The following is a 27391-nucleotide window of genomic DNA, read 5'->3' on the forward strand; positions in this document are numbered from 1 at the left end:
ATGACCAAATACTTATTTTCCACCATAATTTGCAAAATAAATCTTGCCAAATCAGACAAGGTGATTTTCTGGATTTGTTTTCTCATTTTGACTCTCATAGTTGTGGTCTACCTATAATGTCAGTTACAGGCCTCTCTCATGTTTTTAAGTTGGAGAACTTGCACAATTGGTGGCTGACTAAATACTTTTTTTCCCAACTGTATATGTAAATGTTAAACTGTTGTTTAAGCATCAAGGCTAAGACTACATGGTGACTTTGGCTGCAACACCAGTCATGCAGCAAAAGTTTGCTATGTGTCACTACTAATGTACATTGAAGCACTATAAAAGTAAATGTGGTCTATTTGGGACCCTGAGGGTACTGTGACTGTCCACAAAAAATCCAAAGTGATTGGAATTAGTGTGACTAACGGGGCCTTTACACATAGCTATATCGCTAGCGATATCGCTAAAGTGTCACCGATTTTGTGATGCAGCAGCGATATCGCTATGTGTGATACTTACCTCCGACCGGCTCCCCCGCTGTCTGTCGTTGATCGCGCGAGATCATGCAGCTCCATTTCTCGTCGGGCGCTTCCTGATGGGCTTCCTGCTGGCGCCGACGAGCGACGCGTGGACGCGGGCGGGAGGACATCAGGATCGCCACGTCTGAAAGGTAAGTAACGACCGCTGCTGTGTCGCTACATCGCTGTGAGATCTGCCTGTGTGGCAGCTCACTAGCGACCATTTAGCGATTCACCAGTGATCCTGACCGGGTCGTATCCTTGTCGGGATCGCTGGTGCACTGCTAAATGTAAATGGGCCTTTACTTGTTGTGGTCTCAGAACCCTCAAGGTTGCAATGTGATCCCATTCACTTGTTTGCACTGCTGTACTGCTGTATTGTAGCATCACCTAGCGAAATTTGGTTGTGCAACAGGTGTCATGGCCAAAGTTGCATCGTGGCACCAGCCTTTCATATGCATAGGATTGTCCACCCTTGAATTTCTTTAATAAAATCACCCAGCATGCTGAAGAAAAATATAAGATAAACTTACTTCATCGATCCCCCACTGTTCCTCTTCCAGTGCTACCCAGGCCCCCCCTGCTGGGCCTAATGCTTCTTCTACCAACTGGATAAGCATGTGACCAATCACTGGACACAATGTATCATACACCTCTGCATCCTGTGATTGGTTGCAGCAGTCATATCCAGCCAAGCAAAGAGGAAGCAGGGAGACCATCAAGGACCATGAAAGCCCCTTTAGAAGAGTAGTAAGGTATTGGTATGCTGAGTATACTGTATTTTTTCCTTTCTCAGTTTCGGTTGAACAACCACTATAAATGAATTTCTTTTATTTAAAGTGAACAGACTGCTAATTACCGTACATGTTTCATCCATTTACAAGATAGGGAATGTATTTCTGATTACTGGTGGCTCCAATGCAAATCCTTCACCAGTTTTGAGAATAGGTTTGAATGGATGGTGGTCGCTCATGCTCACTATCAGTCCATTGTCTATTGAATTAATAGAGATAGACTGCTGCTATCTATCTATATATCTACCTATCTCTTCTCAATTCTATAATGGAATTGTACGCATGTACGACCTCATCTCTATTCAAACTAGGGACCCCAATTTTTAGGATTGATGATGGCTAAGGGTCAGACCCATAGAGATCAGACATGTATCTCTTATGTTGTGGGTAAATGGTAAATATTCTTAGAAGGCCCATCCATTTAAATTGTTTGCCCTAAAACTTTAAACATTTTTAAAGGGCTTTTTCTACACAATTAATTTTTGTCTGGACTGGCATGGAATTTACTAACAGAAGAAAATGTATGAGAGCATTAGCATTTCTCCAAAGCAAATGTTATAACATATGATAGAATTAATTTGCATTAGAGATAAGCAGTTTCAAAGCTGGCTGCAGGTACATTAATCAATATAAGAATGTAACACTAGTAAAGCATGCATACATAGCCCAACAAGAAGTCTCGGGGAATATGAGTGTTACCTTCATCAGGCTCCTCCTGGAAATCCTCAGAAAAGTTTTGTTTGTCTTGTAACATAACTTCCACCCTCTTCTCTATGGGCGTTAGCTCAATGAAGTTGGCTTTTTGCTCTTTGTTTTCCATTACCTTCTTGTTGTGATCTATTTTTTTCTTTGTCTGTTTTTTAAGGTTATTCCAAGCTCTTTTAATATCCTCAATTGATCTTTTTTTGTCCCCCACAGCACTTAACTTCTCTTGGATGTCCGCCCACACTTTATCCTTATCTGCTGGGGTTGTTTGGGCTCCAAATAGCTGAGGCCCTAGTTTGGCAATGTTATCCACTAAAGTGTTCAGCTCCTCATCAGTAAGTGTTGGCTTTTCTGGAGTTCCTGGTAAAGATGGGGCAACCTCAGACATACTCATTGATACAAATATTCTCCAGGCTATAAAACTTTGCTTTAACAGGATCATTTTACTACTAACAAAATAACAGTATGCACATGTATAATGCAATGTGCAAAGCAATAATTTTATACATACTGCCTAAGAAAACACTAAAGAGCAGGTGTCTCCATTTTTCATTGGATTCAAATTAGGATTAATTTATTTTATGGGATTTTCCTATTTTTTTAATTAGTCTACAAATATAAGTTTGCTTATTTTTGGGGCAAGCTAATGCAATAGACAGCTGAAGTATTTTTTACCAAGTGGCTTGTGTTAGAGCTAAGGCTAGAGTAACAATAGCTAGTAGGCATCAGTTGCAACGAAGGACGATAGCAATGATTTTCATAGGTTAAGATTTTAGAACGGAGACTTACTAGCCTCACAGTACGCTACTCATCAGGAAGGTGTCTATTCTAAGTGACACTACGTACAGGAGGAAATTCAACAGGCTCAAGGGGAATAATAGCATTTAAATCCCATCCCTAGGACCTATCCACTTTAGCAGTCGGTATACTGATGAAGCTCGAGTTAGACCGAAACGTCTGCTATTTGTACCACTGACTACGCAATAAAATCTTTACTAATCAGCAAATAAAGTTGAGTGCCAGGTTTTGTTTATTCTCAGGATTTTAGATAAGTGAAACTTGTTAGAGCTCCAGAATTGTGGGGAAAAGCTGAACTTTCTGTTCTTGAATAGACTTGTACATTAAAGGACTTTCCCAGGTAGAGAAACTGTTGCCCAAATAATATAACTTACTACTCTACTTTTATTTTGAAAACTTCTCTGATGTTCTGATTTTAGATCCTCCACCTACACTCTTGTTTTGTTCTGAAACAGGTAGAGAGCTTTCTCTTCCCTCTCAGTAACAGTATGAAGAGGACTGGCTGTCTGACTCTTTTCAATAGACAAGATGGTCCTCTTTTCCATCACAGCTGATTAATGGATAGAGAATAGTACTGATATGAAATGAGCCTTTCAGCCAGCCTCCTTCTTACACATCACTGGTGATGTGCGGCCACAGGGAGGTTGATGTAGCAAATGTGGTAGCAAAGGTGCTGAGATCAGTAGAAGTGGTATTAAATCAGAACCTCAGGACAGTCTTCAAATAAAAGCATATTAATATGCTAATTCCATTTTATTTAGGCAGCTTCCGCAATACATTTTGCTTACTCTGTTTTTTACACCTTGAAGACAGTGAAATTTTGTTGCTCACAATGTAAGTTGTGTCACAATGAAAACTTATGAAGCAAATGTTTTACTTACATACGTACAAGACACTAAATTGCAATTGCTTAAATACTGATATGTTCTTAAAAGGAATCAGTCAGTAGCATTAATCCTCCTAAGCCCTCTATAAGGGCATGCAGGTCATAGGAAGCTAAATAAAGTGATACATTGATATCTACCATCCAGTGTCTTTTTCCAGAGAAATGCATGTTAAGATCTCTGGGTCAATCATAAATCTCCCAGAACATCTGCCTCCGGGACTTATTTTGAAAGAAAGTGGATGCAACCATTGTGAGACATGTAATGGCTGACAGTCTTCTCACCTGATCTCACTGCAGAGGTTTGTGTGTTTATAACTGGCACAGTACAGCAGAGTTGAGCTTAGTCCCATTACAAACACATCTGCATTTGTAGCTCTCCTCTGCACTGCTGCACAATGGAGCTTGATTACCTCGTACAACTAATACATTTTCAGATTTCATCTCACAGGCAGCCTGTGTGAGGGGAAGAGTAGTACAGCTGAGTTGACAGTACTATGAGAGGAGAGCTGCAGGTAGAGATATGTTTGTAATGAGAGAAAGCTCAGGTTTGCTGTACTGTGTTAGTTATAATCAAACACAGCTCTGCAGTAAGATCATGAGAGCAGACTGTCATTTATTACATGTCTTACACTGGTAATACTGCCCTCCATTCTATTTTAAATATGCCGTGTAGGCAGATTCTCAGGGAGAGCTATGTACGGTCCATAGATCGTAACAGCTCAATTACATATTAGGAAAAATGTGGATTTGTCTGTAATAAGAATTTGGATCACAGATATCAAGGTATCATTTTATTCCTATGACCTGAAAGCCCATACAAACAGCTTAAAAGGGACAATGCTTCTGGGAGATTCCTGTTACAATCATTCCAGTGCATGGTTATTGGGATGACTACGTTTAGAAACATAAGGGAACGTGTTTAATCCACAGTAGTTCAAGGAGAATATAGTTTTCAATAATATTATAGGACTTAATCTAAAAAGACTGCTTCAAGCTGGGAGAGTAAAGCAACTGCTATATATAACAAACTCCACTATATGAGGTGGATACCTTTAACACATTAATCAGTATAAACAACAATTGAAAAAACACATGGCAAAAATTCAGTTTTACTGTTTGTTTTACCTCCAGATACATCATTTTGTAGATCATCTTCATTGTCAGGGGTTCCTTCTAGTTCCTCAAGCTGTAGCATAGCCTCCACACGTTGCTCCAAGACAGACAGATCCTTTGTAGCCTCAGGCAGTACTGTATTCTCCACATTACTTTCTTTTTTGCTTTGCAACAATTTATTCTTGGTTTGTTTTTTGAGAGTGTTCCATCTTTTTTTCAAGTCTGCGATGGACCTGTTTTTGCCACCCTTGGCATTGACCTTGGCTTGGATGTCCGCCCATATCTTACTCTTCTCTGCTTTGGTGGTTTTTGCAGACAATGCACCACATATATTTGGCCCATTCTTAGACACACAATCCACTAACAAATCCAACTCCTGATTTGTAAATTCTGGCTTCTCCTGCTTCTCATCTCCTCCTGGTAAAGAGGCACCAACCTCAGAAATACTGTTTTTAGGATTAAGTGTTGGGCCTATAATTGGGTCTGACTTTGCGCATTAGTTTTTTTTTACTTTGGAGTTACACACCAAACACAATTAATCTATGCAAGCATCAAACCAAGCACTTACACTAGTGTCAGCATTTTGGCACTATTGGTCAATTAGATAATTGTGTAGTTTAGAAAATCATGTAAGCGAAAGTGACTATTTGATCCACAAGCAAGGAGTGTATAAGGGTCAGAAATGACTAAATAATAAAAAATGCTTTTCACAACATGCTTGCAACCAATGTCAATGTTGCTTTTCCAACTCACTTGCACATAATTTTCTTGCAGTCTAATCAATGTACTTACCTGATGTAGGATGGATTTAATAATATAAATATATCACTCAATGTAAGAACATTCCAGTTAATGCCCATATTAAGACCCAAGACAGTGCTGGACTATGCTTAAAGTTAAAATAATATTAATCTGTTTGGAACCATGTATAATATGCATGTAACGATATATCCATGAGGATACTCTTTTATAATTAATTTTTGTTTGTTTTGTGGATTATAAATGCAAATGTTGTATACTCACCCCCTTCAAAACAGTATTCAATGACATAGCCATCCAAGCCTGCAGCACCAATGTGGTCTGGGGGACGCCACTTCATTGTCACTGTGTTGTCAGTTACTCCATCTAGTGTTAACATGGTTGGAGCACTTGTGACAGCTAGAAGGAAAGAAAAAAAAGGATAGATCAATGCAGTCTAATATAATAAAAAACATTAACCTGTCAGAGACTCATATCTGCCTAGTAAGCTAGTAAGCAGTAACCCTATTCTCCAGTTTTAGAATGAATTGACAATTTAATTAATACGTATGACATTTTAGGGTGGTTTCACAATAGCGCTTCAGGCCGCAGCGTCGGCCTGCGCACGGCCACCGCTAATCCCCGCCCCTGCCGCACCTCCTCCGGTAGCTCCGCCTGTGGGCGCATGATGCTGCATGCGACCTGCGTCCCCTATCTTTAGCACTGGGGACACAGGCCGTGCGCAGGTATGTGTTTGGCGGCACATGCGTCCTTTTGACGGTGCGTCTACCAGCACCAAACGCAACCTGTTGCAATTTGGTGCGCTCGGCGCACCGTCAAAAGGACGCATGCACCGCCAAACGCATACCTGCGCACGGCCTGCATCCCCAGTGCTAAAGATAGGGAGCGCAGGTCGCATGCAGCGTCATGCGCCCATAAGCGGAGCTACCGGAGGAGGCACAGCAGGGAGTGGAGCTTAGCGGCGGCCGTGCGCAGGCCGACGCTGCGGTCTGAAACGCTAATGTGAAACCACCCAGTGATAATGCTCAACACTGCATAAACATAAAACCACTATAGAAAGAAAGCAAACATAATTTACACATTTTTTAAAAATATTTTTATTTTTTGTTATATCTTGGTTTAAATTATATTTTAATATCAACCTGTAAGGTTCTGCTCTAATCTTACTTGAAGGATCTCTTAGTAGACTATATTGCATATTCCGTCATGTTCATTGGAAAAATAGAGCACAATTCTGTGCTTTTTTTTTCCAGTAAAATAATAGACACCAGTAACGAGATCTGATGGACCCTACTGGAGTAAAACAGTGGAATTGACCAGGTGTTATCCTGCAAGGTAACCTTGTGTAGACTTGAAAAATTCACCAAAAATTCACTAGGGTCTTCTCATCAGAGGATATGCCACAAAGGTATAGTAGATGCAGAACTTATTAAGATTTTAATTGTGAGTCTGATTCGAAAATGGGTCCACAACGTATGCTATTGTCATTGGAGAAGGGGGTCAAGATTTCCATATAAATGATTATATGATGATCAACTCTCCGCTAACAGTGTCTGAGGGGGTGCTTCTCAGGACCCTGTTCTTGAAATACATGCGAGTCCCATTGCAATTAAATACCATTAAAAATGAGTGGATCTTTTGGAATTCAAATTTGCTGGTGTTACTGAATTTCCCCCCCCAATAAAATTGTTTGTGGCTAATTAATTCAATCTCAATGCCAGAAAGCTTTTAATTGTTTGGAAAATACACATGGGGTAGATAAGAGAAAGAAAGAAGCCCACTGACCTTAAGAGCTTACAATTTATAGGCGAGAGAGAGAGGACCATGCTGACTATAAGAGCTTACAGTCAAAATAGAAAGAGAGCACACCCCTGACCATAAGAGACTACGCATTACAGAAAAAAGAGAAAGGAACCTGCTGACCATAAAAGATTACACTCTGCAGACCAGAGAGAGAGAGAGGACCCCAATAACTGTAAGAACCTATACACTACAGAAGAGAGACTCTGCTTACCATAAAAGCTTACACTATACAGGCAAGAGAGTGAGGGAGGACCCTGCTAACCATAAGGGCTTACACTCTATAGGCAAGAGACAGGACCCCACTGACCATAAGAATATATAGACTACAGAAGAGAGACTCTGCCGATCATAAAAGCTTACGCTATACAGGCAAGAGAGTGAGGGAGGAGCCCGCTAACCATAAGGGTTTATACTCTATAGGCAAAAGACAGAGGACCCCACTGACCATAAAAACGTACACACTACAGGCAAGAGAGATAGATAAGACCCTGGCTGACAATAAAGGTTCATACACTACAGAAGAGAGAAAGAGAGAGATGACTGCTATCACCGGCCTTCCTGATAGCAAGGACGCCAGTTCCGAAACGCGCGTCGGGGAGTGTCCGGGCATTACTTTAGAGGCTGTCATTATATCACGGGTATGTAACATCTTTAATCGGCTCACACATTATTGAGTGTTATGTTATGGGTTATCACTTTGGGATGTGAGTCTATCACAATGGCATATTATTGATGTAGAATTATATTAGTTTTATAACCCAATTGTGGGTATAATCACTTTTGTGTTACATATATATTTTTTGTTTAAATATATCACTGTTTACAGTTATGCACATTTGTTATATCAATATGTGTGTGATGCTGTGATAGATCATTAATCTACTACAATCTTTTGACAGGCCTCTTTTTTATTATTATTATTGTTTCATATATATATGTTATGATTTTAGATCAATATTTTGTATGTCCTTGGCACTTGTTTGCACAAGTTTATAATTGCCTAAATCCGATTTATTAAAGATTATATAGAATTTTAGATATATTGTGTCCTATTGTTTTATTGAATTGTCCATACATAGTGGCTTGTTTTACCATAGAATTGAATGGTCTCCATTCAAATTTTGTGACATATCAGGAAGGCTGGTTGATTGGAGCTGTATGAATATTTGCACAAGTTAATTTATTCATTACATGTGGATTATATGTAGATTGGTGCAATTTTATACATTTTTTAATTTTATTATTTCTTTCTGCTGTGGTCATTTGTTTGCTAATTGATAGCAAGTAGAGGCTAAGAAGATTTATCAGAGAAACAATGCGACATTGTATTTTATCATCACAGTCCTGTGCTATTATCTTTACACTCCCACTCATAAAACAAGCGATTCCAAAGGCTAACTCATTAATATCTAACTATGCTGCTATTTCTGTGGCGGGGAGGAGGAAGAGAAGAAGAGGGAATCTACAACTTCTAACTTTCATATAGACCCCCAAAATTGCTATTGGTGTGTAACATGTTATGCTATTTCTTTCATACAAACACCCACCCAGTGGGACGAAGGGCTTGGAGGGCATGCTTGGTTTAGAAATTCCTATTGAGTTGACAGCAAAGACACGGACTTCATATGCAACACCTTCAATCATTTTTTTGGGTTCAAAGTTTGTTTCTTTGCATAGTTCAAAATTGAGCCTCATCCATCTGGAGCTTTGCTTCTTCTTTCTTTCAATAAAGTATCCTATGAAATAAATTGTAATTAGTTGTTTTCCTCTTAAAATATTGAAAATATTCTGAAATAATGTACAATTCACTGTTGCATCCCTCATACTAAAGATGTCCGGTGATAAAGAGCAGATTTTGTCATGTGTGATGTCACACATGATCAACTTCAGATAAATGTTAATATGCCTCAATCTGAACTGAGCTACAAATGAGAATAGGGATCATATTTACTCACCTAAAATGGGGCATCCTCCATCATATATTGGTGGCTCCCATTTCATAGTACACCAATCCTCTCCGACCTCGGTTACATCGGGTGCTAATGGGGCATCAGGGATGTCTAAAAAGACAAACATTGTATTAGCAATATATGCATAAAGTATTAAAAAAATAAATAGATGTGTGTTGTTGGGCATATTCCAAGGGCAATATAACTGTGACATCCCTGCCAGTGCTTGTCCATTCTACTCCTGCTTCCCTAATTGACCGACTCAAAGTGATTATTCATCAGTCCTGTTTTATTCCTGGGACTTTTGGCTTCAAGCCACTTCAGAAGCTTTGGGGTTAAATTCTTTTAGTTTGTGTTTTTGCCTGATGTCAGCACTGAGTGGGGCTGGTTGCTATTTAAACCCCTGAGAATCAGTTCCCACTGCCAGGCGGTAGGGTTTGCTTATCTGGCATAGCCATTCTTTACTTTTGATGTGGCTTCCTGATTTATCCCATTGTTTGACCTTGGCTTGTATTTTGACCACCCTCTTTTTTTCTGATTTTGTCTATGACATGACGTCTTGGTATTAACCTCACGTGATGACCCTTCTTGCTGCCAGCTAGCTCCACCAGATGGCAGTTGAATCTATGGCCACAGCCCAGGGGTCTCTGAGTAAGACCAGATCCCTGTTCAGAGGGTAAAGTGTGAAAGCCAGGGCAACCTCTGGAACTGGTAAACAAAATGGCTTCCGCTAAGCCTGTCCGTGGAAGACCTATTAATAGTTACCAGACTTCCATAAACAGTGCAACCATGACAATACATATCATATATACTTGCCATTTATTCTAAAAAAAAATACAACTAAAAAAATGCATCTACTCTGTTGTATTACAAAATTTTCATACTTGATGTTACAGGAATCTCTGTTCCAAAAACGGGGCCGTGCTTTTTGGTGTTTTCTGTAGTTGGTTAGTAAAGATGAGATCTAACAGTCTACAGACTGGACATATACATAAGAAAATCACTTTAGTTACTTAGCTTACCAACAACTTTAATTTTGATGTGAGCTACAGCTTCTCCAGCCTCATTTTTTACCATAATTCTGTATGTTCCAGTATCATCTTTCTCAGCAGAGTCAATGACTAGGAGCCCATGATCAGGGTATGACTCTGCCCTGATGCGACCGCTCAGATCTGTGATCCACTGAAGGGATACAATAAGGTTTGGTAAAGGCTTTGCTGCTGAGCATATTGTTATAAGTCATCAGACTCTATATATCTACTGTATGTTAGCAGCAAATGGTGCACCCAAAATATACCTTGTCTCCTCTACTCCAAATAATTTTGGGGGCCGGTTCCCCAGTAACTGGCACTTCAAGTCTCAGCTTTGTTCCTGCTACAACCACCACAGTGTTATCAGGGTAATTTAGAGAATCAAAATGGATTTTGGGAGGATCTGCGAAAAAAATACCAGTTAAGAACCATGACTTAGTAAATTGTGAAAGTTTAAAAATGTTTAAAAAAACTTGTAATAGTTCATTTTTTTCTCACCTATAACATGAACGTTTGCCGGAATATTGATTAAATAAAGATCTGGAACGAATGCATAGTCGCCTTCATCTTCCACTAAACAATTTGCTATAATTAATCTGTGATTCCTATGAAGAGATAAAACAAACCTTTCATTACGGATACATTTCTCTTTTGGTTATTGATTGCCTCCCTTGTATTAGAATGGGATAATAGGGATTGTTGTGCATCTATTTAAACCTATTTTGGCAGAAGTATCAATGTAAATGTTGTTGGCATAAGTCATTGAGCAATATATTGTTCCGGCTAACCACTAAGCTTCACCTTAGACTCCTACAAATAAGTTGGGGACAGTGGGTGAGACTTCAAAGTCACGTCAAGCTTGGTTCAGACTACGGCAGATTCATCAATAGGGATATGGCCCTGATGATGAAAACTGTGCATTCTATACTGAAGGAAATACCTATTTGCTCAACGAATACAAAAAATATTGCACCCTTTGGCTAATTGGAGAAATCAATAAATACAGAATCATTGTCATAAGTCAACTCTTTTCATGAGGGCAGAGTAGGTACAAGGGTTGCAGTTGCATCTATGCCTTGCTAGTCTCACAAGGTTTTTTTGGCTATATGGGACCAATACCATTAAGGACATATTACAGCTGGTGGCCCTGTTGGAGATTTTGCAATGTGACACAAAACATTCAAGTGATACCACTACATGATGGGAACAGTCTCCCCCCTTCCTACCTAAACAGTGATTGAAGGGCTCCTGTATGTAATATATTCAGTATATAATATATATATATATATCTAATATATAAAACTCAAGTGTGTATGTGTGTATGTATGTATGTATGTTTGTGTGTGTGTGTGTGTGTATGTCCGGGATTGGCATGCGCACCGTCGCAGCTACAGCCACAAAATTTGGCACAGTCACACGTCTGGACCCCGAGAGTGTCCTAAGCTATGTTGCGAGGTGAAATTTTAACCCTGCGCGTTCCAATTCACCAAATAATTTTGCCCCTATCTACATAATGGGGAAAAAGTGTGTGTGTGTATCAAACCCCGCCCCTCATTATGATGTCATAATGGTTGCCATGGCGACGCTGATGTCATCATAGGTTGCAAGCCCCACCGCTCATTATGATGTCATAATGGTTGACTATGGGATGGAGGATGTGTGATGGGTATATGGGCACTGGACTATGGGATGGAGGATATGTATGATGGGTATATGGGCACAGGCCTATGGGATGGAGGATATGTATGATGGGTATATGGGCACGAGACAATGGGATGGTGGATATGTATGATGGGTACATGGGCATGGGACTATGAGATGAAGATACCCATCATACATATCCTCCATCCCATAGTCGAGTGCCCATATACCCATCACACATCCTCCATCCCATAGTCCCATGCCCATATACCCATCATTCATATTTGCCATCCCATAGTCGAGTTCCCATATACCCATCACACATCCTTCATCTCATAGTCCCATGCCCATATACCCATCATGCATATCCTCCATCCCATAGTCCCATGCCCATATACCCATCATACATATCCTCCAACCCATAGTCCCGTGCCCATATACCCATCACACATCCTCCATCCCATTGTCCCGTGCCCGTATACCTGTCATACATATCCTCCATCCCATAATCCAGTGCCCATATACCCATCACACAACCTCCATCCCATAGTCAACCATTATGACATCATAATGAGCGGCGGGGCTTGCAACATATGATGACATCAGCATCGCCATGGCAACCATAATGACATCATAATGAGGGGCGGGTGTTATGATTGAGTCACCGTAGGAGGCAAAAACAGAAATGCTAGCTAAGTCCAGAAAACCAGAGAAGTTGGCAGCTATCGGATTGCAGACCCCTGAACCTATCAACACAACTAGCAGTAGCCGTGGGGGGTTCCTACGATGCCCTAGACCCCTCGATCACAGCCGGAGAAATAACTAGGCCTAAAGAAAGAAAGGGGAAAACTAAACTGCCCCAGAGCAAACCCCAAAGCAATAGGCAGCCCCCAACATATAATGTCAGTGAAGCAAGATGAAAACACTAACACAGGCAGAAAGATAGACTGAGCAAAGACGGGGCCCAATCTAGCTAGATAGAAAAGGACAGGAAGGCTGCTGTCTGCAATCTGTGAAAAACCCTATGAAAATAAGAGCCAACAGACTGACAGTGAAAAAGGCCCTGAAGACGCTAGGCTTCAAAAAAGCTATGTCAGTACTCAGGAATATTCTGAAGACAGAGCTACAGGCAAAAGGAGATTCAGCTCACCCCAGCAGGGAATGGCAGAATCCAGAAAAGCAAGGAAAGCAAAAACAAAACACTAATGCAAACAGGCAAAGCAGAAAAACTTAGCTTAGAGGAGCAGGAATCAGACTGGTGTCCTAGAAGTCCACAGAGAAATCACCCGCAGGGCAGAAGGGCGTCGGCAGCCTTATATCCAGTCTGTGACTCCACTCAGCCAGTCATCCTCATCAGGCTCAGGTGCCTGATAATCAGGCTCATTACCTTCCTTCACCAGAATAGGGAGTTCACCAGACCTCAGTGACGAAGTGGAAAATGAACTCACAACAGGCGGGGCTTGATACACACACACTTTTTCCCCATTATGTAGCTAGGGGCAAAATTGTTTGGTGAATTGGAACGCGCGGGGATAAAATTTTGCCTCACAACATAGCTTAGGACACTCTCGGGGTCCAGACGTGTGACTGTGCCAAATTTTGTGGCTGTAGCTGTGACGGTGCGGATGTCTATCCCGGACATACACACATATCCTGGACATACGGACATATCCTCCATCCCATAGTCAAGTGCCCATATACCCATCCCACATCCTCCATCCCATAGTCCCATGCCCATATACCCATCATACATATTCTCCATCCCATAGTCCCATGCCCATATACCCATCATACATATTCGCCATCCCATAGTCGAGTGCCCATATACCCATCACAAATCCTTTATCTCATAGTCCCATGCCCATATACCCATCATACATATCCGCCATCCCATAGTCCCGTGCCCATATACCCATCATACATATCATCCATCCCATAGTCCCGTGCCCATATACCCGTCATACATATCCTCCATCCCATAGTCCAGTGCCCATATACCCATCACACATCCTCCATCCCATAGTCAACCATTATGACATCATAATGAGCGGTGGGGCTTGCAACCTATGATGACATCAGCGTCGCCATGGCAACCATTATGACATCAAAATGAGGGGCGGGGCTTGATACACACACACACACACTTTTTCCCCATTATGTAGATAGGGGCAAAATTGTTTGGTGAATTGGAATTGACACTCTTGGGGTCCAGACGTGTGACACTGCCAAATTTTGAGGCTGTAGCTGCGACGGTGCAGATGCCAATCCCGGACATACACACACACATACATACATACACACATTGAGCTTTATATATTACATATATATATGTATATACAGTACAGACCAAAAGTTTGGACACCTTCTCATTCAAAGAGTTTCTTTATTTTCATGATTATGAAAATTGTAGATTCACTCTGAAGGCATCAAAACTATGAATTAACACATGTGGAATTATATCATTAACAAAAAAGTGTGAAACAGCTGAAAATATGTCTTATATTCTAGGTTCTTCAAAGTAGCCACCTTTTGCTTTGATTACTGCTTTGCACACTCTTGGCATTCTCTTGATGAGCTTCAAGAGGTAGTCACAGGAAATGGTCTTCCAACAGTCTTGAAGGAGTTCCCTGAGATGCTTAGCACTTGTTTGCCCTTTTTGCCTTCACTCTGCGGTCCATCTCACCCCAAACCATCTCGATTGGGTTCAGGTCTGGTGACTGTGGAGGCCAGGTCATCTGGCGTAGCACTCCATCACTCTCCTTCTTGGTCAAATAGCCCTTACACAGCCTGAAGGTGTTTTTGGGGTCATTGTCCTGTTGAAAAATAAATGATGGTCCAACTAAACGCAAACCGGATGGAATAGCATGCCGCTGCAAGATGCTGTGGTAGCCATGCTGGTTCAGTATGCCTTCAATTTTGAATAAATCCCCAACAGTGTCACCAGCAAAGCACCCCCACACCATCACACCTCCTCCTCCATGCTTCATGGTGGGAACCAGGCATGTAGAGTCCATCCGTTCACCTTTTCTGCGTCGCAAAAAAAAAAGACACGGTGGTTGGAACCAAAGATCTCAAATTTGGACTCATCAGACCAAAGCACAGATTTCCACTGGTCTAATGTCCAGTCCTTGTGTTCTTTAGCCCAAACAAGTCTCTTCTGCTTGTTACCTGTCCTTAACAGTGGTTTCCTAGCAGCTATTTTACCATGAAGGCCTGCTGCACAAAGTCTCCTCTTAACAGTTGTTGTAGAGATGTGTCTGATGCTAGAACTCTGTGTGGCATTGACCTGGTCTCTAGCCTGAGCTGCTGTTAACCTGCGATTTCTGAGGCTGGTGACTCGGATGAACTTATCCTCCGCAGCAGAGGTGACTCTTGGTCTTCCTTTCCTGGGGCGGTCCTCATGTGAGCAAGTTTCTTTGTAGCGCTTGATGGTTTTTGCCACTGCACTTGGGGACACTTTCAAAGTTTTCCCAATTTTTCGGACAGACTGACCTTCATTTCTTAAAGTAATGATGGCCACTCATTTTTCTTTACTTAGCTGCTTTTTTCTTGCCATAATACAAATTCTAACAGTCTATTCAGTAGGACTATCAGCTCTGTATCCATCAGACTTCTGCACAACACAACTGATGGTTCCAACCCCATTTATAAGGCAAGAAATCCCACTTATTAAACCTATAATTGTATGCACTAAAAGGTTGAGACAAGAGCGCAATAGGGTGTTATCCGAGAAAATGTATAAATAATAGCGGTATTTATACTCACCTTCTCCAAGAGAAAGTAAAGCCTGTATAGTATGTCAGCCTGCTGCACGTCCAACGGTCCACAGCGGAACCGCAACAAAGTAACTGAGGAATAAATTCTTGGACTTTACGTGCGCTGCCAGACAAATTCCATAACCACAACAGGTTAAAAAGTTAACCCTTTAATCCATACGCGTTTCGAAGCATAACACTTCTTCTTCAGGGGTTGACACATGAATACAGAGCTGTCACAGCATTTATACATACAGGATTCAAATTTGGCGCCATGAAAGACATGAGGTGCGGCGCAAAGATCAAAGGTCAAAGAAGTTCAAGCGTCATGAAGAGTTCATAGGAGTAAATCGTTCAATAATCGAAACAATAAATTCTATCTTTATTATATTTTTGCAGTAAAGAAGAAAAAAGATGGAAAAAGGAAAATATGGAAAAAAAATATATATATGTGAAAAAAAGGGGGAATAAGGAGAAAGAACCCACAACGTGAGGAAAAGAAGGATCAAAGTCCAACAACGACATTACTCTCCTCGGTGTGGTGGTGTCGTTGTTGGACTTTGATCCTTCTTTTCCTCACGTTGTGGGTTCTTTCTCCTTATTCCCCCTTTTTTTCACATATATATATTTTTTTTCCATATTTTCCTTTTTCCATCTTTTTTCTTCTTTACTGCAAAAATATAATAAAGATAGAATTTATTGTTTCGATTATTGAACGATTTACTCCTATGAACTCTTCATGACGCTTGAACTTCTTTGACCTTTGATCTTTGCGCTGCACCTCATGTCTTTCATGGCGCCAAATTTGAATCCTGTATGTATAAATGCTGTGACAGCTCTCTGTATTCATGTGTGAACCCCTGAAGAAGAAGTGTTATGCTTCGAAACGCGTAGGGATTAAAGGGTTAACTTTTTAACCTGTTGTGGTTATGGAATTTGTCTGGCAGCGCACGTAAAGTCCAAGAATTTATTCCCCAGTTACTTCACTTATTAAACCTGACAGGGCACACCTGTGAAGTGAAAACCATTTCCGATGACTACCTCTTGAAGCTCATCAAGAGAATGCCAAGAGTGTGCAAAGCAGTAATCAAAGCAAAAGGTGGCTACTTTGAAGAACCTGGAATATAAGACATATTTTCAGTTGTTTCACATTTTTTTGTTAATTATATAATTCCACATGTGTTAATTCATTGTTTTGATGCCTTCAGAGTGAATCTACAATTTTCATAGTCATGAAAATATAGAAAACTCTTTGAATGAGAAGGTGTGTCCAAACTTTTGGTCTGTACTGTATATATATATTACAGTCATGACCAAAAGTGTTGGCATACATGAAGTTGTTCCACAAAATGAAGTATTTCTTCCAGAAGATTATTGCAATTGCGCATGTTTTGTTATATACATGTTTATTTACTTTGTGTATATTGGAACAACACAAAAAAAATAAACAGAGAAAAAAAGGCAAAGTGGACATAATTTCGCACAAAACCCCAAATATGGTCCAGACAAAAGTGTTGGCACCTTTCCAAAATTGTGGATAAACAGCTTTGTTTCAGGCATGTGATCACATTGTAGGATGTTTATATAATTAATTTGCATTTTATTGCATGAAATAACTACTTGCTACAATAGAAAAACAGAACATAATATTTGGTAAAGAAACCTTTGTTTGAAATTATAGAGGTTAGACGTTTCCTGTAGTACTTGACCAAGTTGCACACACTGCAGCAGAGATTTTGGCCCACTTCTACATAAAAATCTTTCAGGTTTCAGGGCTGTCCCTGGGCAACATTGAGTTTCAGCTCCATCCAAAGATTTTCTACTAGGTTCAGGTCTGGAGATTGGCTAGGCCACTCCAGGACCTTGAAACACTTCTTATGGAGCCACGTTCTAGTTGCTCTGGCTGTGTGTTTTGCATCATTGTCATGTTGGAAGACCCAGCCATGACCCATCTTCAATGTTTCGACTGAGAAAAGGAGGTTGTTGGCCAAAATCTTGTGCTACATGACCGCATCCATCCTCCTTTCAATACTGCAGTCGCCCTGTCCCTTTTGCGGAAAAGCACTCCCATGTATGATGTTTCCCCCAAAATGTTTCATGGCTGGGACAGTGTTCTTGAGTTGTACTAATCCATCTTTTTACTCCAAACACGGCGAGTGGAGTTGATATCAAAAAGTTCTATTTTGGTCTCATCTGACCACATGACCTTCTCCCATATCTCCTCTGGATCATTCAGATGGTCATTGGCAAACTTCAAACGGGCCTAGACATGTGCAGGTGTGAGCAGGGGGACCTTGCGTGCCCTGCAGGATTTTAATCCCTGGTGTCGTAGTGTGTTACTAACGGTAATGTTTGAGACTGTGGTCCCAGCTTTCTTCAGGTCATTGACCAAGTCCTCCTGTGTAGTTCTGGGCTGATTCCTGACCTTTCTAAGAATCATCCTTAGCCCACAAGGCAAAACCTTACATGGAGCCCTAGCCCGAGGAAGATTGACAGTAATCTTGTATGTCTTCCAATGCTGTTGCCTTCTCACCAAGATGTTTGCCTACTGTCCTGTAGCCATTCTCAGCCTTATGCAGGTCAACAATTTTGTCTCTGGTGTCCTTAGACAGTTCTTTGGTCTTGGCCATGGTGGAGAGGTTGGAGTGTGCGGACAGGTGTCTTTTATACAGGTAACAAGTTCAAACAGGTGCAATTAATACAGGTAAAGAGTGCAGAGTACCAGGGCTTCTTAAAGAAAAATAGGTCTTTGAGAGCCAGAATTCTTGCTGGTTGGTAGGTGATCAAATACTTATTTCATGCAATAAAATGCAATTTAATTATTTAACAGTTCTACAATTTGATTTTCTGTTCTTTTATTTCTAGACCCTGTCTCTCACAGACCTCTCCATTATTTGTTGGGTGGAAAACTTGCAAAATTGGCAGTGTATCAAATCCTTTTTTCCCGTATGTATGTATGTATGTATGTATGTATGTATGTATGTATGTATATATATATATATACATACACTGTATATAAAGCCTAAGGCAGCAGCAACAACAGATCTGGAAGGAAAAACAGGAACATGAAGCGCCATGGCAAGACAAGCCGCTGCATGGGATGTACCATCGACAGATAATGGAGGTGGCTGACATGGAGAAATCCTACCAATGGCTGGAGAAAGCTGGATTCCGGGACAGCACAGAGGCACTAATCATAGCGGAACAAAAGCAAGCACTAAGTACCGGATCCATAGAAGCAGTAATCTACCACACAAGACAAGACCCAAGGTGCAGACTATGCAAAGAAACCTCAGAAACCGTCCAACACATAGTGGCAGGATGCAAAATGCAAGCAGGAACAGCGTACTGAAAGCCACAATCAAGTAGCGGGAATTGTATACAGGAACATCTCAACAGCATATGGGCTAAGTCCCCCTAAGTCCAGGTGGGACACCCCAGAAAAAGTGGTGGAAAATGAAAGGGCTAATATTCTGTGGGACTTCAAGATCCAGATGGATAAGCAGGTGTTGACTAATCAACCAGACATTATGATAGTAGACAAGGGCCAGAAGACAGCAATGATAATAGATGTGGCAGTGCCAATTGACAGTAACATCAGAAAGAAGGAATATGAGAAGCTGGAGAAATACCAGGGCCTCAAAGGAGAACTGGAGAAGATGTGGAAGGTGAAGTCAACAGTGATTCCAGTGGTGATAGGAGCACGTGGAGCAGTGACCCCTAAGTTGGAAGAATGTGTCATGATCACGTGTGTCAGGACGCAGATGATGTCGCAAGGCGAACCCATGTGACACACGTGACCCTGGATACACCGCCTCCAGTGGGGCGAATTTAAATAATAAAACCGTGCAGGTGGATACGCCACCTCCACCTGGCGAATTTAGGTATTACACGTTAATAAACATTCTGGAAACCCCGCCTCCAGTATGGCGAATTTAAATAATAAGGGGGACCTGGGAAACATTAACAATGGTGGGCCCTGCTATAGGGAAAAGGGAATTGGAGACCTCCTGAGCTCCCCTGAGCCAGTGTCCCTGCACTCCTAACATTCCCTATGCCGGTTTTGCACCGGGCGCCGCACGCGTACCTTAACGCCCTTGCTCACCCTGACCCTAAACCCTCACTAGGGAATGGGTCGGTGCGGAGACTAATCCCACCACTGCACTAATAACACACATGAGGAAAGAGACAATACAGGGGAAACACCACTTAGCTTTGCTCTGTTGCGTGCGCTCCCAGCAACAGAGCCCTCCACCTGAGTGCATCTTCTCCTCCACCCGGATCCATCACCATAACAGGATCCTTCACCTTAGTGCAACCTTGGAGCAGAGTCCAACACCTGTTGCAGCTGCTTAGAACCAGAGTCCCAAGGATGAGTTCAGCTGCTGACACGAAGTCGAGCATGCTTGAGTCCAGCTCAGCGGCCAAGTCCCACATGGTGAGTGCCACTCTCCATAGTCGCCACTCCACCAGCCCATGCAGACACTTCCCGCTGACACCATCACTGCGACTCCACCACGCCATGCCAGCCCTTCGTCCAGACACCATAGCTGAAACACATCCCCCCTGGCTAAGCTGCGCAGGACTCCTCACCAGCTCCATCCTTCATCCAGGCTCTCCAAAAACAGAGTGAACACACTCTCACAATATCACAGGCAGTGATTGCACACCTCTAGCACACCTTTATAGGGTGTGACACCTGATCCCTAATTAAGTGCACAAAAACCTAAAGTGCAATACTGCTAACCACCACCGGGGACAGTCAAGACACCTTGGAACTTTCCAAAGTAAAAAAAGTTCACCCAGTGCAATTTAATACCGCCAGATCCAACACTGGATCATGACAGAATGGCTACAAAAGATCCAAGGAGCAACATCTGAGCTGTCTGTCCAGAAAAGAGCAATGCTTGGAACAACTAAGATCCTGCGCAGAACCCTCAAACTCCCAGGCCTCTGGTAGAGTACCTGAGAATGAAAAAGGACAACAAAGACCACTCCCAGTGGGGGGTGAGTTGTTTTTTTATATATATAATCAGCCATTTTGGGCTAACAAGAGAGCAGACTTGCCCTTGTGCTTTGATAGATGACAGACTCTGATGTTAGTGTAATCAGAAGGACTGGGCTAGAGTACCTTTCATGTGCTGCGTCCGCAACTGTCGGAGCTGTCTCCTCTGTTGTCCAGGGGGAAAGCTTAAAGAACAGGACCAACCTTTGCACTTGGCTGTAGGGGGCGTGTCTGAGGCTAAAAAGCAGAAGCACGGGAGGAAACAGGCAGACTTGGTGGGAACTGACAGCGCGCATCAGGGGGAGGTGAGTGCTCCATCCCTTGAGAACAGTAGCAGCGCAGGCACGCACTCCAGCATCCTTGCTGCCGCCCACAGAGACTGTGAACAGAGATATACTGTGTGCCCATTGGCACCCGCAAAGCAAGGAGCCTTTACGCTTTGGGCTCGTGAGTACAGTGAGTGTGCCGCCTAAGAAGTACCAGGTGTGTGACCGTGAACTGAATCCTAACCCCCCGATGCATGTTTCTCAGGCCACGTTGGGCTCCTACATTTCTGCGGCCTGTGCCTTACAGCCCACAAAATCCGCTGGGCTGAGGATCCCGCAGAAGACACCGGAGACTCACAGCTGCCAGAAGAAAGCAGCTCGTCGTTGTCTTCAGGACTAGACCAGATTAACCCTGCGCTGACCGTTGTTGGCGCCAACGCTTGTTTCGTGGACTCTATAGTCTGATAGTCGTCAGATCTGATAAGTGATACCTTAAAAACTGCTACCATCATTACCCTCCTGCATTTTGTCTGAACTGCATACCCTTTATTACCTACTACCTGCATTATCTCTGTTTAACTCCATGCAGTACATATCTGTTAAAGCAAAATATGTTAACTAGAGTTGAGCGATACCGTCCGATACTTCAAAGTATCGGATCGGAATGGATCGGCCGATCTTTAAAAAAAGTATCGGTATCGCCGATTCCAATACCGGAAGTCCCATTCAAGTCTATGGGACTTCCGGTATCGGAATAAGAAAAACCCTGTTTTTGCCTTGTACAGCCTCTCTGGGGTCTGTACGGGCCTTTCGGGGGGCTGTGCCGGCCTGCCAGGGGGTCTGTGCAGGCTCCGGTGGTCTGTGCCGGCCTGCCGGGGGGCTGTGCCGGCCTGCCGGTGGTCTGTGCAGGCTTCGGGGGTCTGTGCAGGCATCGTCCGATGGGACTACAAGTCCCATCGGGCGATGCCTGCTACCATGACAGTGATTGACACATTAGCCAATGATGGGACAGTAGTAGTCCCATCATCCGGCTAATGTGTTGAATGTAAAAAAAAAAAAAAAAAAAAAAATACTACATACATACTACATGCATGCTACATACATACTACATGCTACATACATACTACATGCTACATACATACTACATGCTACATACATACTACATATATACTACATGCATGCTACATACATACTACATGCTACATACATGCTACATACATGCTACATACATACTACATACATACTGCATGCTACATACATACTACATACATACTACATGCATGCTACATGCATGCTACATACATACTGCATACTACATACATACTACATGCATGCTACATGCATGCTACATGCATGCTACATGCATACCACATACATACCACATACATACCACATACATACCACATACATACTACATGCATGCTACATACATACTACATACATACTACATACATACTACATGCATGCTACATGCTACATACATACCACATACATACTACATACATACTACATGCTACATACATACTACATATATACTACATATATACAATACATTCATACAATACATACATAGACATACAGTACATATAACATAGAGTAACATACTTACCAATACTTGTCACATTGTTCCCCGAAGCCATTGTCTTTTCCGGAATAAATATTAACATAACAAACCACAAAAATACTCACCCACGATCCGAAGCAGTCCACGAGTGTGTCCCACGACGATCTTGGGTAGAGAACTGCAGCATCAGAACCACGCAGCAATGGCATAAAGTGAGACTAGGGACTTTTTTTTTTTTAAGTGGCGGAGGAATACAGTGCGGAAGGATACCTACCTTCCGTCATTGGATTCCTGCAGCCCGTAGAGAACGGCAGCATCATCTGATGCTGCAGTTCTCTACCCAAGATCGTCGTGGGACACACTCGTGGACTGCTTCGGATCGTGGGTGAGTATTTTTGTGGTTTGTTATGTTAATATTTATTCCGGAAAAGACAATGGCTTCGGGGAACAATGTGACAAGTATTGGTAAGTATGTTACTCTATGTTATATGTACTGTATGTCTATGTATGTATTGTATGAATGTATTGTATGTATGTAGTATATATGTGGTATGTATGTAGCATGTAGTATGTATGTAGTATGTATGTAGCATGCATGTAGCATGCAGTATGTATGTAGCATGCATGTAGTATATATGTAGTATGTATGTAGCATGCATGTAGTATATATGTAGTATGTATGTAGCATGTAGCATGTATGTAGTATGTATGTAGTATGTATGTAGCATGTAGCATGTATGTAGTATATATGTGGTATGTATGTAGCATGTAGTATGTATGTAGTATGTATGTAGTATGCATGTAGCATGCAGTATGTATGTAGCATGCATGTAGTATATATGTAGCATGCATGTAGTATATATGTAGTATGTATGTAGCATGTAGCATGTATGTAGTATATATGTAGTATGTATGTAGCATGTAGTATGTATGTAGCATGTATGTAGTATGTAGCATGCATGTAGTATGTATGTAGTATGTATGTAGCATGCAGTATGTAGCATGTATGTAGCATGTATGTAGTATGTATGTAGCATGTAGTATGTATGTAGTATGTATGTAGCATGCATGTAGTATATATGTAGTATGTATGTAGCATGTAGTATGTATGTAGCATGCATGTAGTATATATGTAGTATGTATGTAGCATGTATGTAGTATGTATGTAGCATGTAGTATGTATGTAGCATGTAGTATGTATGTAGCATGCATGTAGTATGTATGTAGTATTTTTTTTTTTTTTTAACATTTAACACATTAGCCGGATGATGGGACTACTACTGTCCCATCATTGGCTAATGTGTCAATCACTGTCATGGTAGCAGGCATCGCCAGATGGGACTTGTAGTCCCATCGGACGATGCTTGCACAGACCCCCGGACATCAGCACAGCCCCCCGGCAGGCCGGCACAGCCCCCCGGCAGGCCGGTACAGACCCCCACAGGGTGCACAGACCACCGGCAGGCCGGCACAGCCCCCCGGCAGGCCGGTACAGACCCCCGCAGGGTGCACAGACCACCGGCAGGCCGGCACAGCCCCCCGGCAGGCCGGTACAGACCCCCGCAGGGTGCACAGACCACCGGCAGGCCGGCACAGCCCCCCCGGCAGGCCGGTACAGACCCCGGGCAGTCCACACAGCCCCCCGGCAGGCCGGCAGAGACCCCCGGAAGGCCCGAAATGACGGCGCATCATGATGCGCACACACCGCGCATCATGATGACGTCAGGCTGTCAATCAACTTTGAACTTCCGATTCCGATGCCGAATTCCGATATTGAAAAAATATCGGAAGTCGGTATCGGAATTCCGATACAGCAAGTATCGGCCGATACCCGATACTTGCGGTATCGGAATGCTCAACACTAATGTTAACCCTTGCTCTGTCTCCTGTCTGTCACTACATCCCGCAACCTGCTCAAATTAGCACAAGCTATATACATCATTAAGTAGATCTCTTAGATCTTATGAGGCCTTGTGCTTACTTTGAAAATCTGTGCCAGAATGGCTGTATATTATAATCATTTTCAGATGTTTCCATGCTTTCCTTGCCTACTATTAAACTGAGCTTTTTATGATGGCCATTTCAAATATAGCATTATACAACCATTCTGACTTGGATTTTTAAAGTAAGTATACCAGTCTCACCAGGACCTAGAGATGTATTTTAAGTATACCGTTTGTATTGGGAAAAGTTGTGACAGATTGACTTTAACATTTACTGTTTATAATATTATATCATGTATGTGTATGTTTATTATAATAAAAATAAAATAATATCATGAAAGCTAATCATGTGCCAATCACATATGGAATTGTTCAGCTTTGTTAGAGTGATCTTACCTTCCCTTATGAAACATTTTCACACGGTCACTGCCATGGATCAGCTGTCCATTTCTATACCATCTTCCAGGCACATTCTCAGAGATTTCACACTTCAGATGGATCTCCTTGCCAAGATTTATAGTCATATCAGTCAGGGGATGCAATATCTTGAGTGGTCGCACTTTAATAATAAAATAACATAAAGGCAATGAAAAAGACACCAGAGATACAAGAGGGCGACAGTTTTGTAAAGCAGAAGACAAATGAGACATCCAAGAAAACCCCTTACAGTCTACTTGAAGTTGTGCTGCTGATTGACCTCCGGTGGTCATCACAGAATAGGTGGCGGAATCTCCTCTGTCTGCCTCATCTATAATCAGTATGTGCTTTTTACCATCCACCTTTAGCCTGTATCTTGACCTGGGCTCATTTGTTATCTCCACACCATTTTTAAACCTAGAATAACAGAAATAATATTTTTCACTTAAACATTTATATCACTGTTTTCATAACTAGTGGATTGAGTGCAACACTTAAGAATCCCTTACACAGGTTAAATGAAATCTTGTCAGCAGGTTTCTGCTACGTACCTCATTTGAGAGCAGCATGATGTAGGCAAAGATACCCTGAATCCAATGATGTATCACTTTATTTTCTTGGTGCAGCGGTTCTGACACAATCAGAGTTTTTAGACTTGGCAATGCAGCATAGCTAACAAAGCTAACCCCGCCCACACCAGCCTCTCTGTGTACAAAGCTATAGACAGTGAGCTGCTTATCATTGGAGGGGGCGGAGTCAGACTTGCATGCTCATGGCCAGATAGTGACAGCAATGTTAATCACAAGTTGACTAAACATTCAGTCTAACACCACCACACAGCCAGAAATGCTACACATCATTGAGTTCAGTGGTTTTATCCCTACTTCATGCTCTCCTCAGGTAACATAGCAAAAACCTGCTGACAGATTCTCTTTAATGTTGGCCAGAGTTAATGATTTCAGTGGGTCTGACTATCTAATTAATGTATATAGGTTTCCCCAAATAGGGGGAAGCTGGGTGATGAAGACACCATGGCAACAGAAGGGTTATTACGTTTGATGTATTAATTTGTTATATTTATATAAAAGTGAATGCTATGTGTTACACATAGCGATATAGCGATATCGCTAGCAATATCGCTGTAAAGTCACCGATTTTGTGACGTTATAGCGATATTGCTAGCGATATCGCTGCATGTGATACTTACCTCTGACCGGCTCCCCCGCTGGTTATCGCTGATCGCGCGAGAAGGTCCTGGATCATTTCTCGTGGGCCGCTTCCTGTGGAGAGACGAGCGACGAGCGTGGAGCCGGGCGGGAGGACGTCAGGATCGCCTCGTCTGACAGGTAAATAGCGACCCCCGACCCCTGCGATGTCGCTGGTGAGATCTGCCTGTGTGGCAGCTCACTAGCGACCACTTAGCGATGCACCAGCGATCCATATCGTTGTCGGGATCGCTGGTGCATCGCTAAGTGTAACGGTACCCTAAGGCCATCCCTGGGAATGCAGGATGTCTGTCCACTGGGGGTGGGGGGCACACTTAAGGGGGTTTTACACTAAGCGATATCGCTAGCAATATCGCTAAAACGTCACCGGTTTTGTGACGTTATAGCGATATCGCTAGCGATATCGCTATGTGTGATACTTACCTCCGACCGGCTCCCCCGCTGTCCATCGCTGATCGCGCGAGATCGGGCGGCTCCATTTCTCGTCGTCTGCTTCCTGCTGGGCTTCCTGCTGTGTGAGACGAGCGACGCTGGACGCGGGCGGGAGGACGTCAGGATCGCTGTGTGTGAAAGGTGAGTATCGTGCGCTGCGTCGCTGCTGCATCGCTGTGAGATCTTTCTGTATGAAAGCTCACTAGCGATCATTTAGCGATGCACCAGCGATCCTGACCGGGTCGGATCGCTGGTGCATCGCTAAATGTAAAAGGGCCTTTAGTAGAGAGATATAGTTTGCACTTCAAAAGAAATTAGATAGTTAATAGAGTTGGGACTAGCTCACAGTTTGGGAGGGGTTAGACCAGGTTTTATTTGTATTTGCAAGGCACTGCTGAAAGTACTACATTATGTAACACTGGTTACTGTAATTTCCTACATTTAGCACAAACTTTTTTTTCTTTTTTACTTAGAAGTACTGATATGACTATAAATGTCCACAAATAATAACTTAAAATAATTTTAAATTGCACTGTACATATTTAATGTGGTTGACATAAAAATTACCATTTTACATTTGCATCTTCATCAGATACTTCACATTCCATTTCCACTCTCTCTCCGCAGTATGTGCTTATATTTTCCAGTTCTTTTGTAACCAGCACTGGTGGCTCTGCCAGAGAAACAAGATTTTAGTTTAAAACCAGACAACACCTGTAAGTCTTTAACAGCTTTCAACATATTTTAACAAGCATGAGCCCCTCTGCTATCAGATTTATCTAACATCTAGGTCAGGGGTGG

General features: G+C 42.2%; 1 protein-coding gene across 5 annotated transcripts in view; it reads right to left on the reverse strand.

Moving 5' to 3' along the window:
* The window catches only part of MYBPC1 (myosin binding protein C1), a 221529-nt gene that overhangs the window by 70650 nt on the left and 123488 nt on the right, over positions 1–27391 (reverse strand). For 3 of the 5 annotated variants that reach the window (XM_073545011.1, XM_073545015.1, XM_073545013.1), the window contains 11 exons: positions 27158–27263; positions 25183–25349; positions 24912–25074; positions 10840–10946; positions 10608–10744; positions 10333–10492; positions 9317–9421; positions 8909–9097; positions 5823–5957; positions 4812–5216; positions 1997–2362 (listed from right to left, as the gene is read on the reverse strand). In XM_073545011.1, coding sequence (XP_073401112.1) covers positions 1997–2362; positions 4812–5216; positions 5823–5957; positions 8909–9097; positions 9317–9421; positions 10333–10492; positions 10608–10744; positions 10840–10946; positions 24912–25074; positions 25183–25349; positions 27158–27263 — 2040 coding nt within the window. The remainder of the gene's footprint in view (positions 1–1996; positions 2363–4811; positions 5217–5822; positions 5958–8908; positions 9098–9316; positions 9422–10332; positions 10493–10607; positions 10745–10839; positions 10947–24911; positions 25075–25182; positions 25350–27157; positions 27264–27391) is intronic. The other 2 variants (XM_073545014.1, XM_073545016.1) reach the window with 2 other exon arrangements.

This window comes from Dendrobates tinctorius, unplaced genomic scaffold (assembly GCF_039654945.1).
Source record: "Dendrobates tinctorius isolate UK_male_01 unplaced genomic scaffold, ASM3965494v1 ptg000139l, whole genome shotgun sequence".
NCBI lineage: Eukaryota > Metazoa > Chordata > Amphibia > Anura > Dendrobatidae > Dendrobates > Dendrobates tinctorius.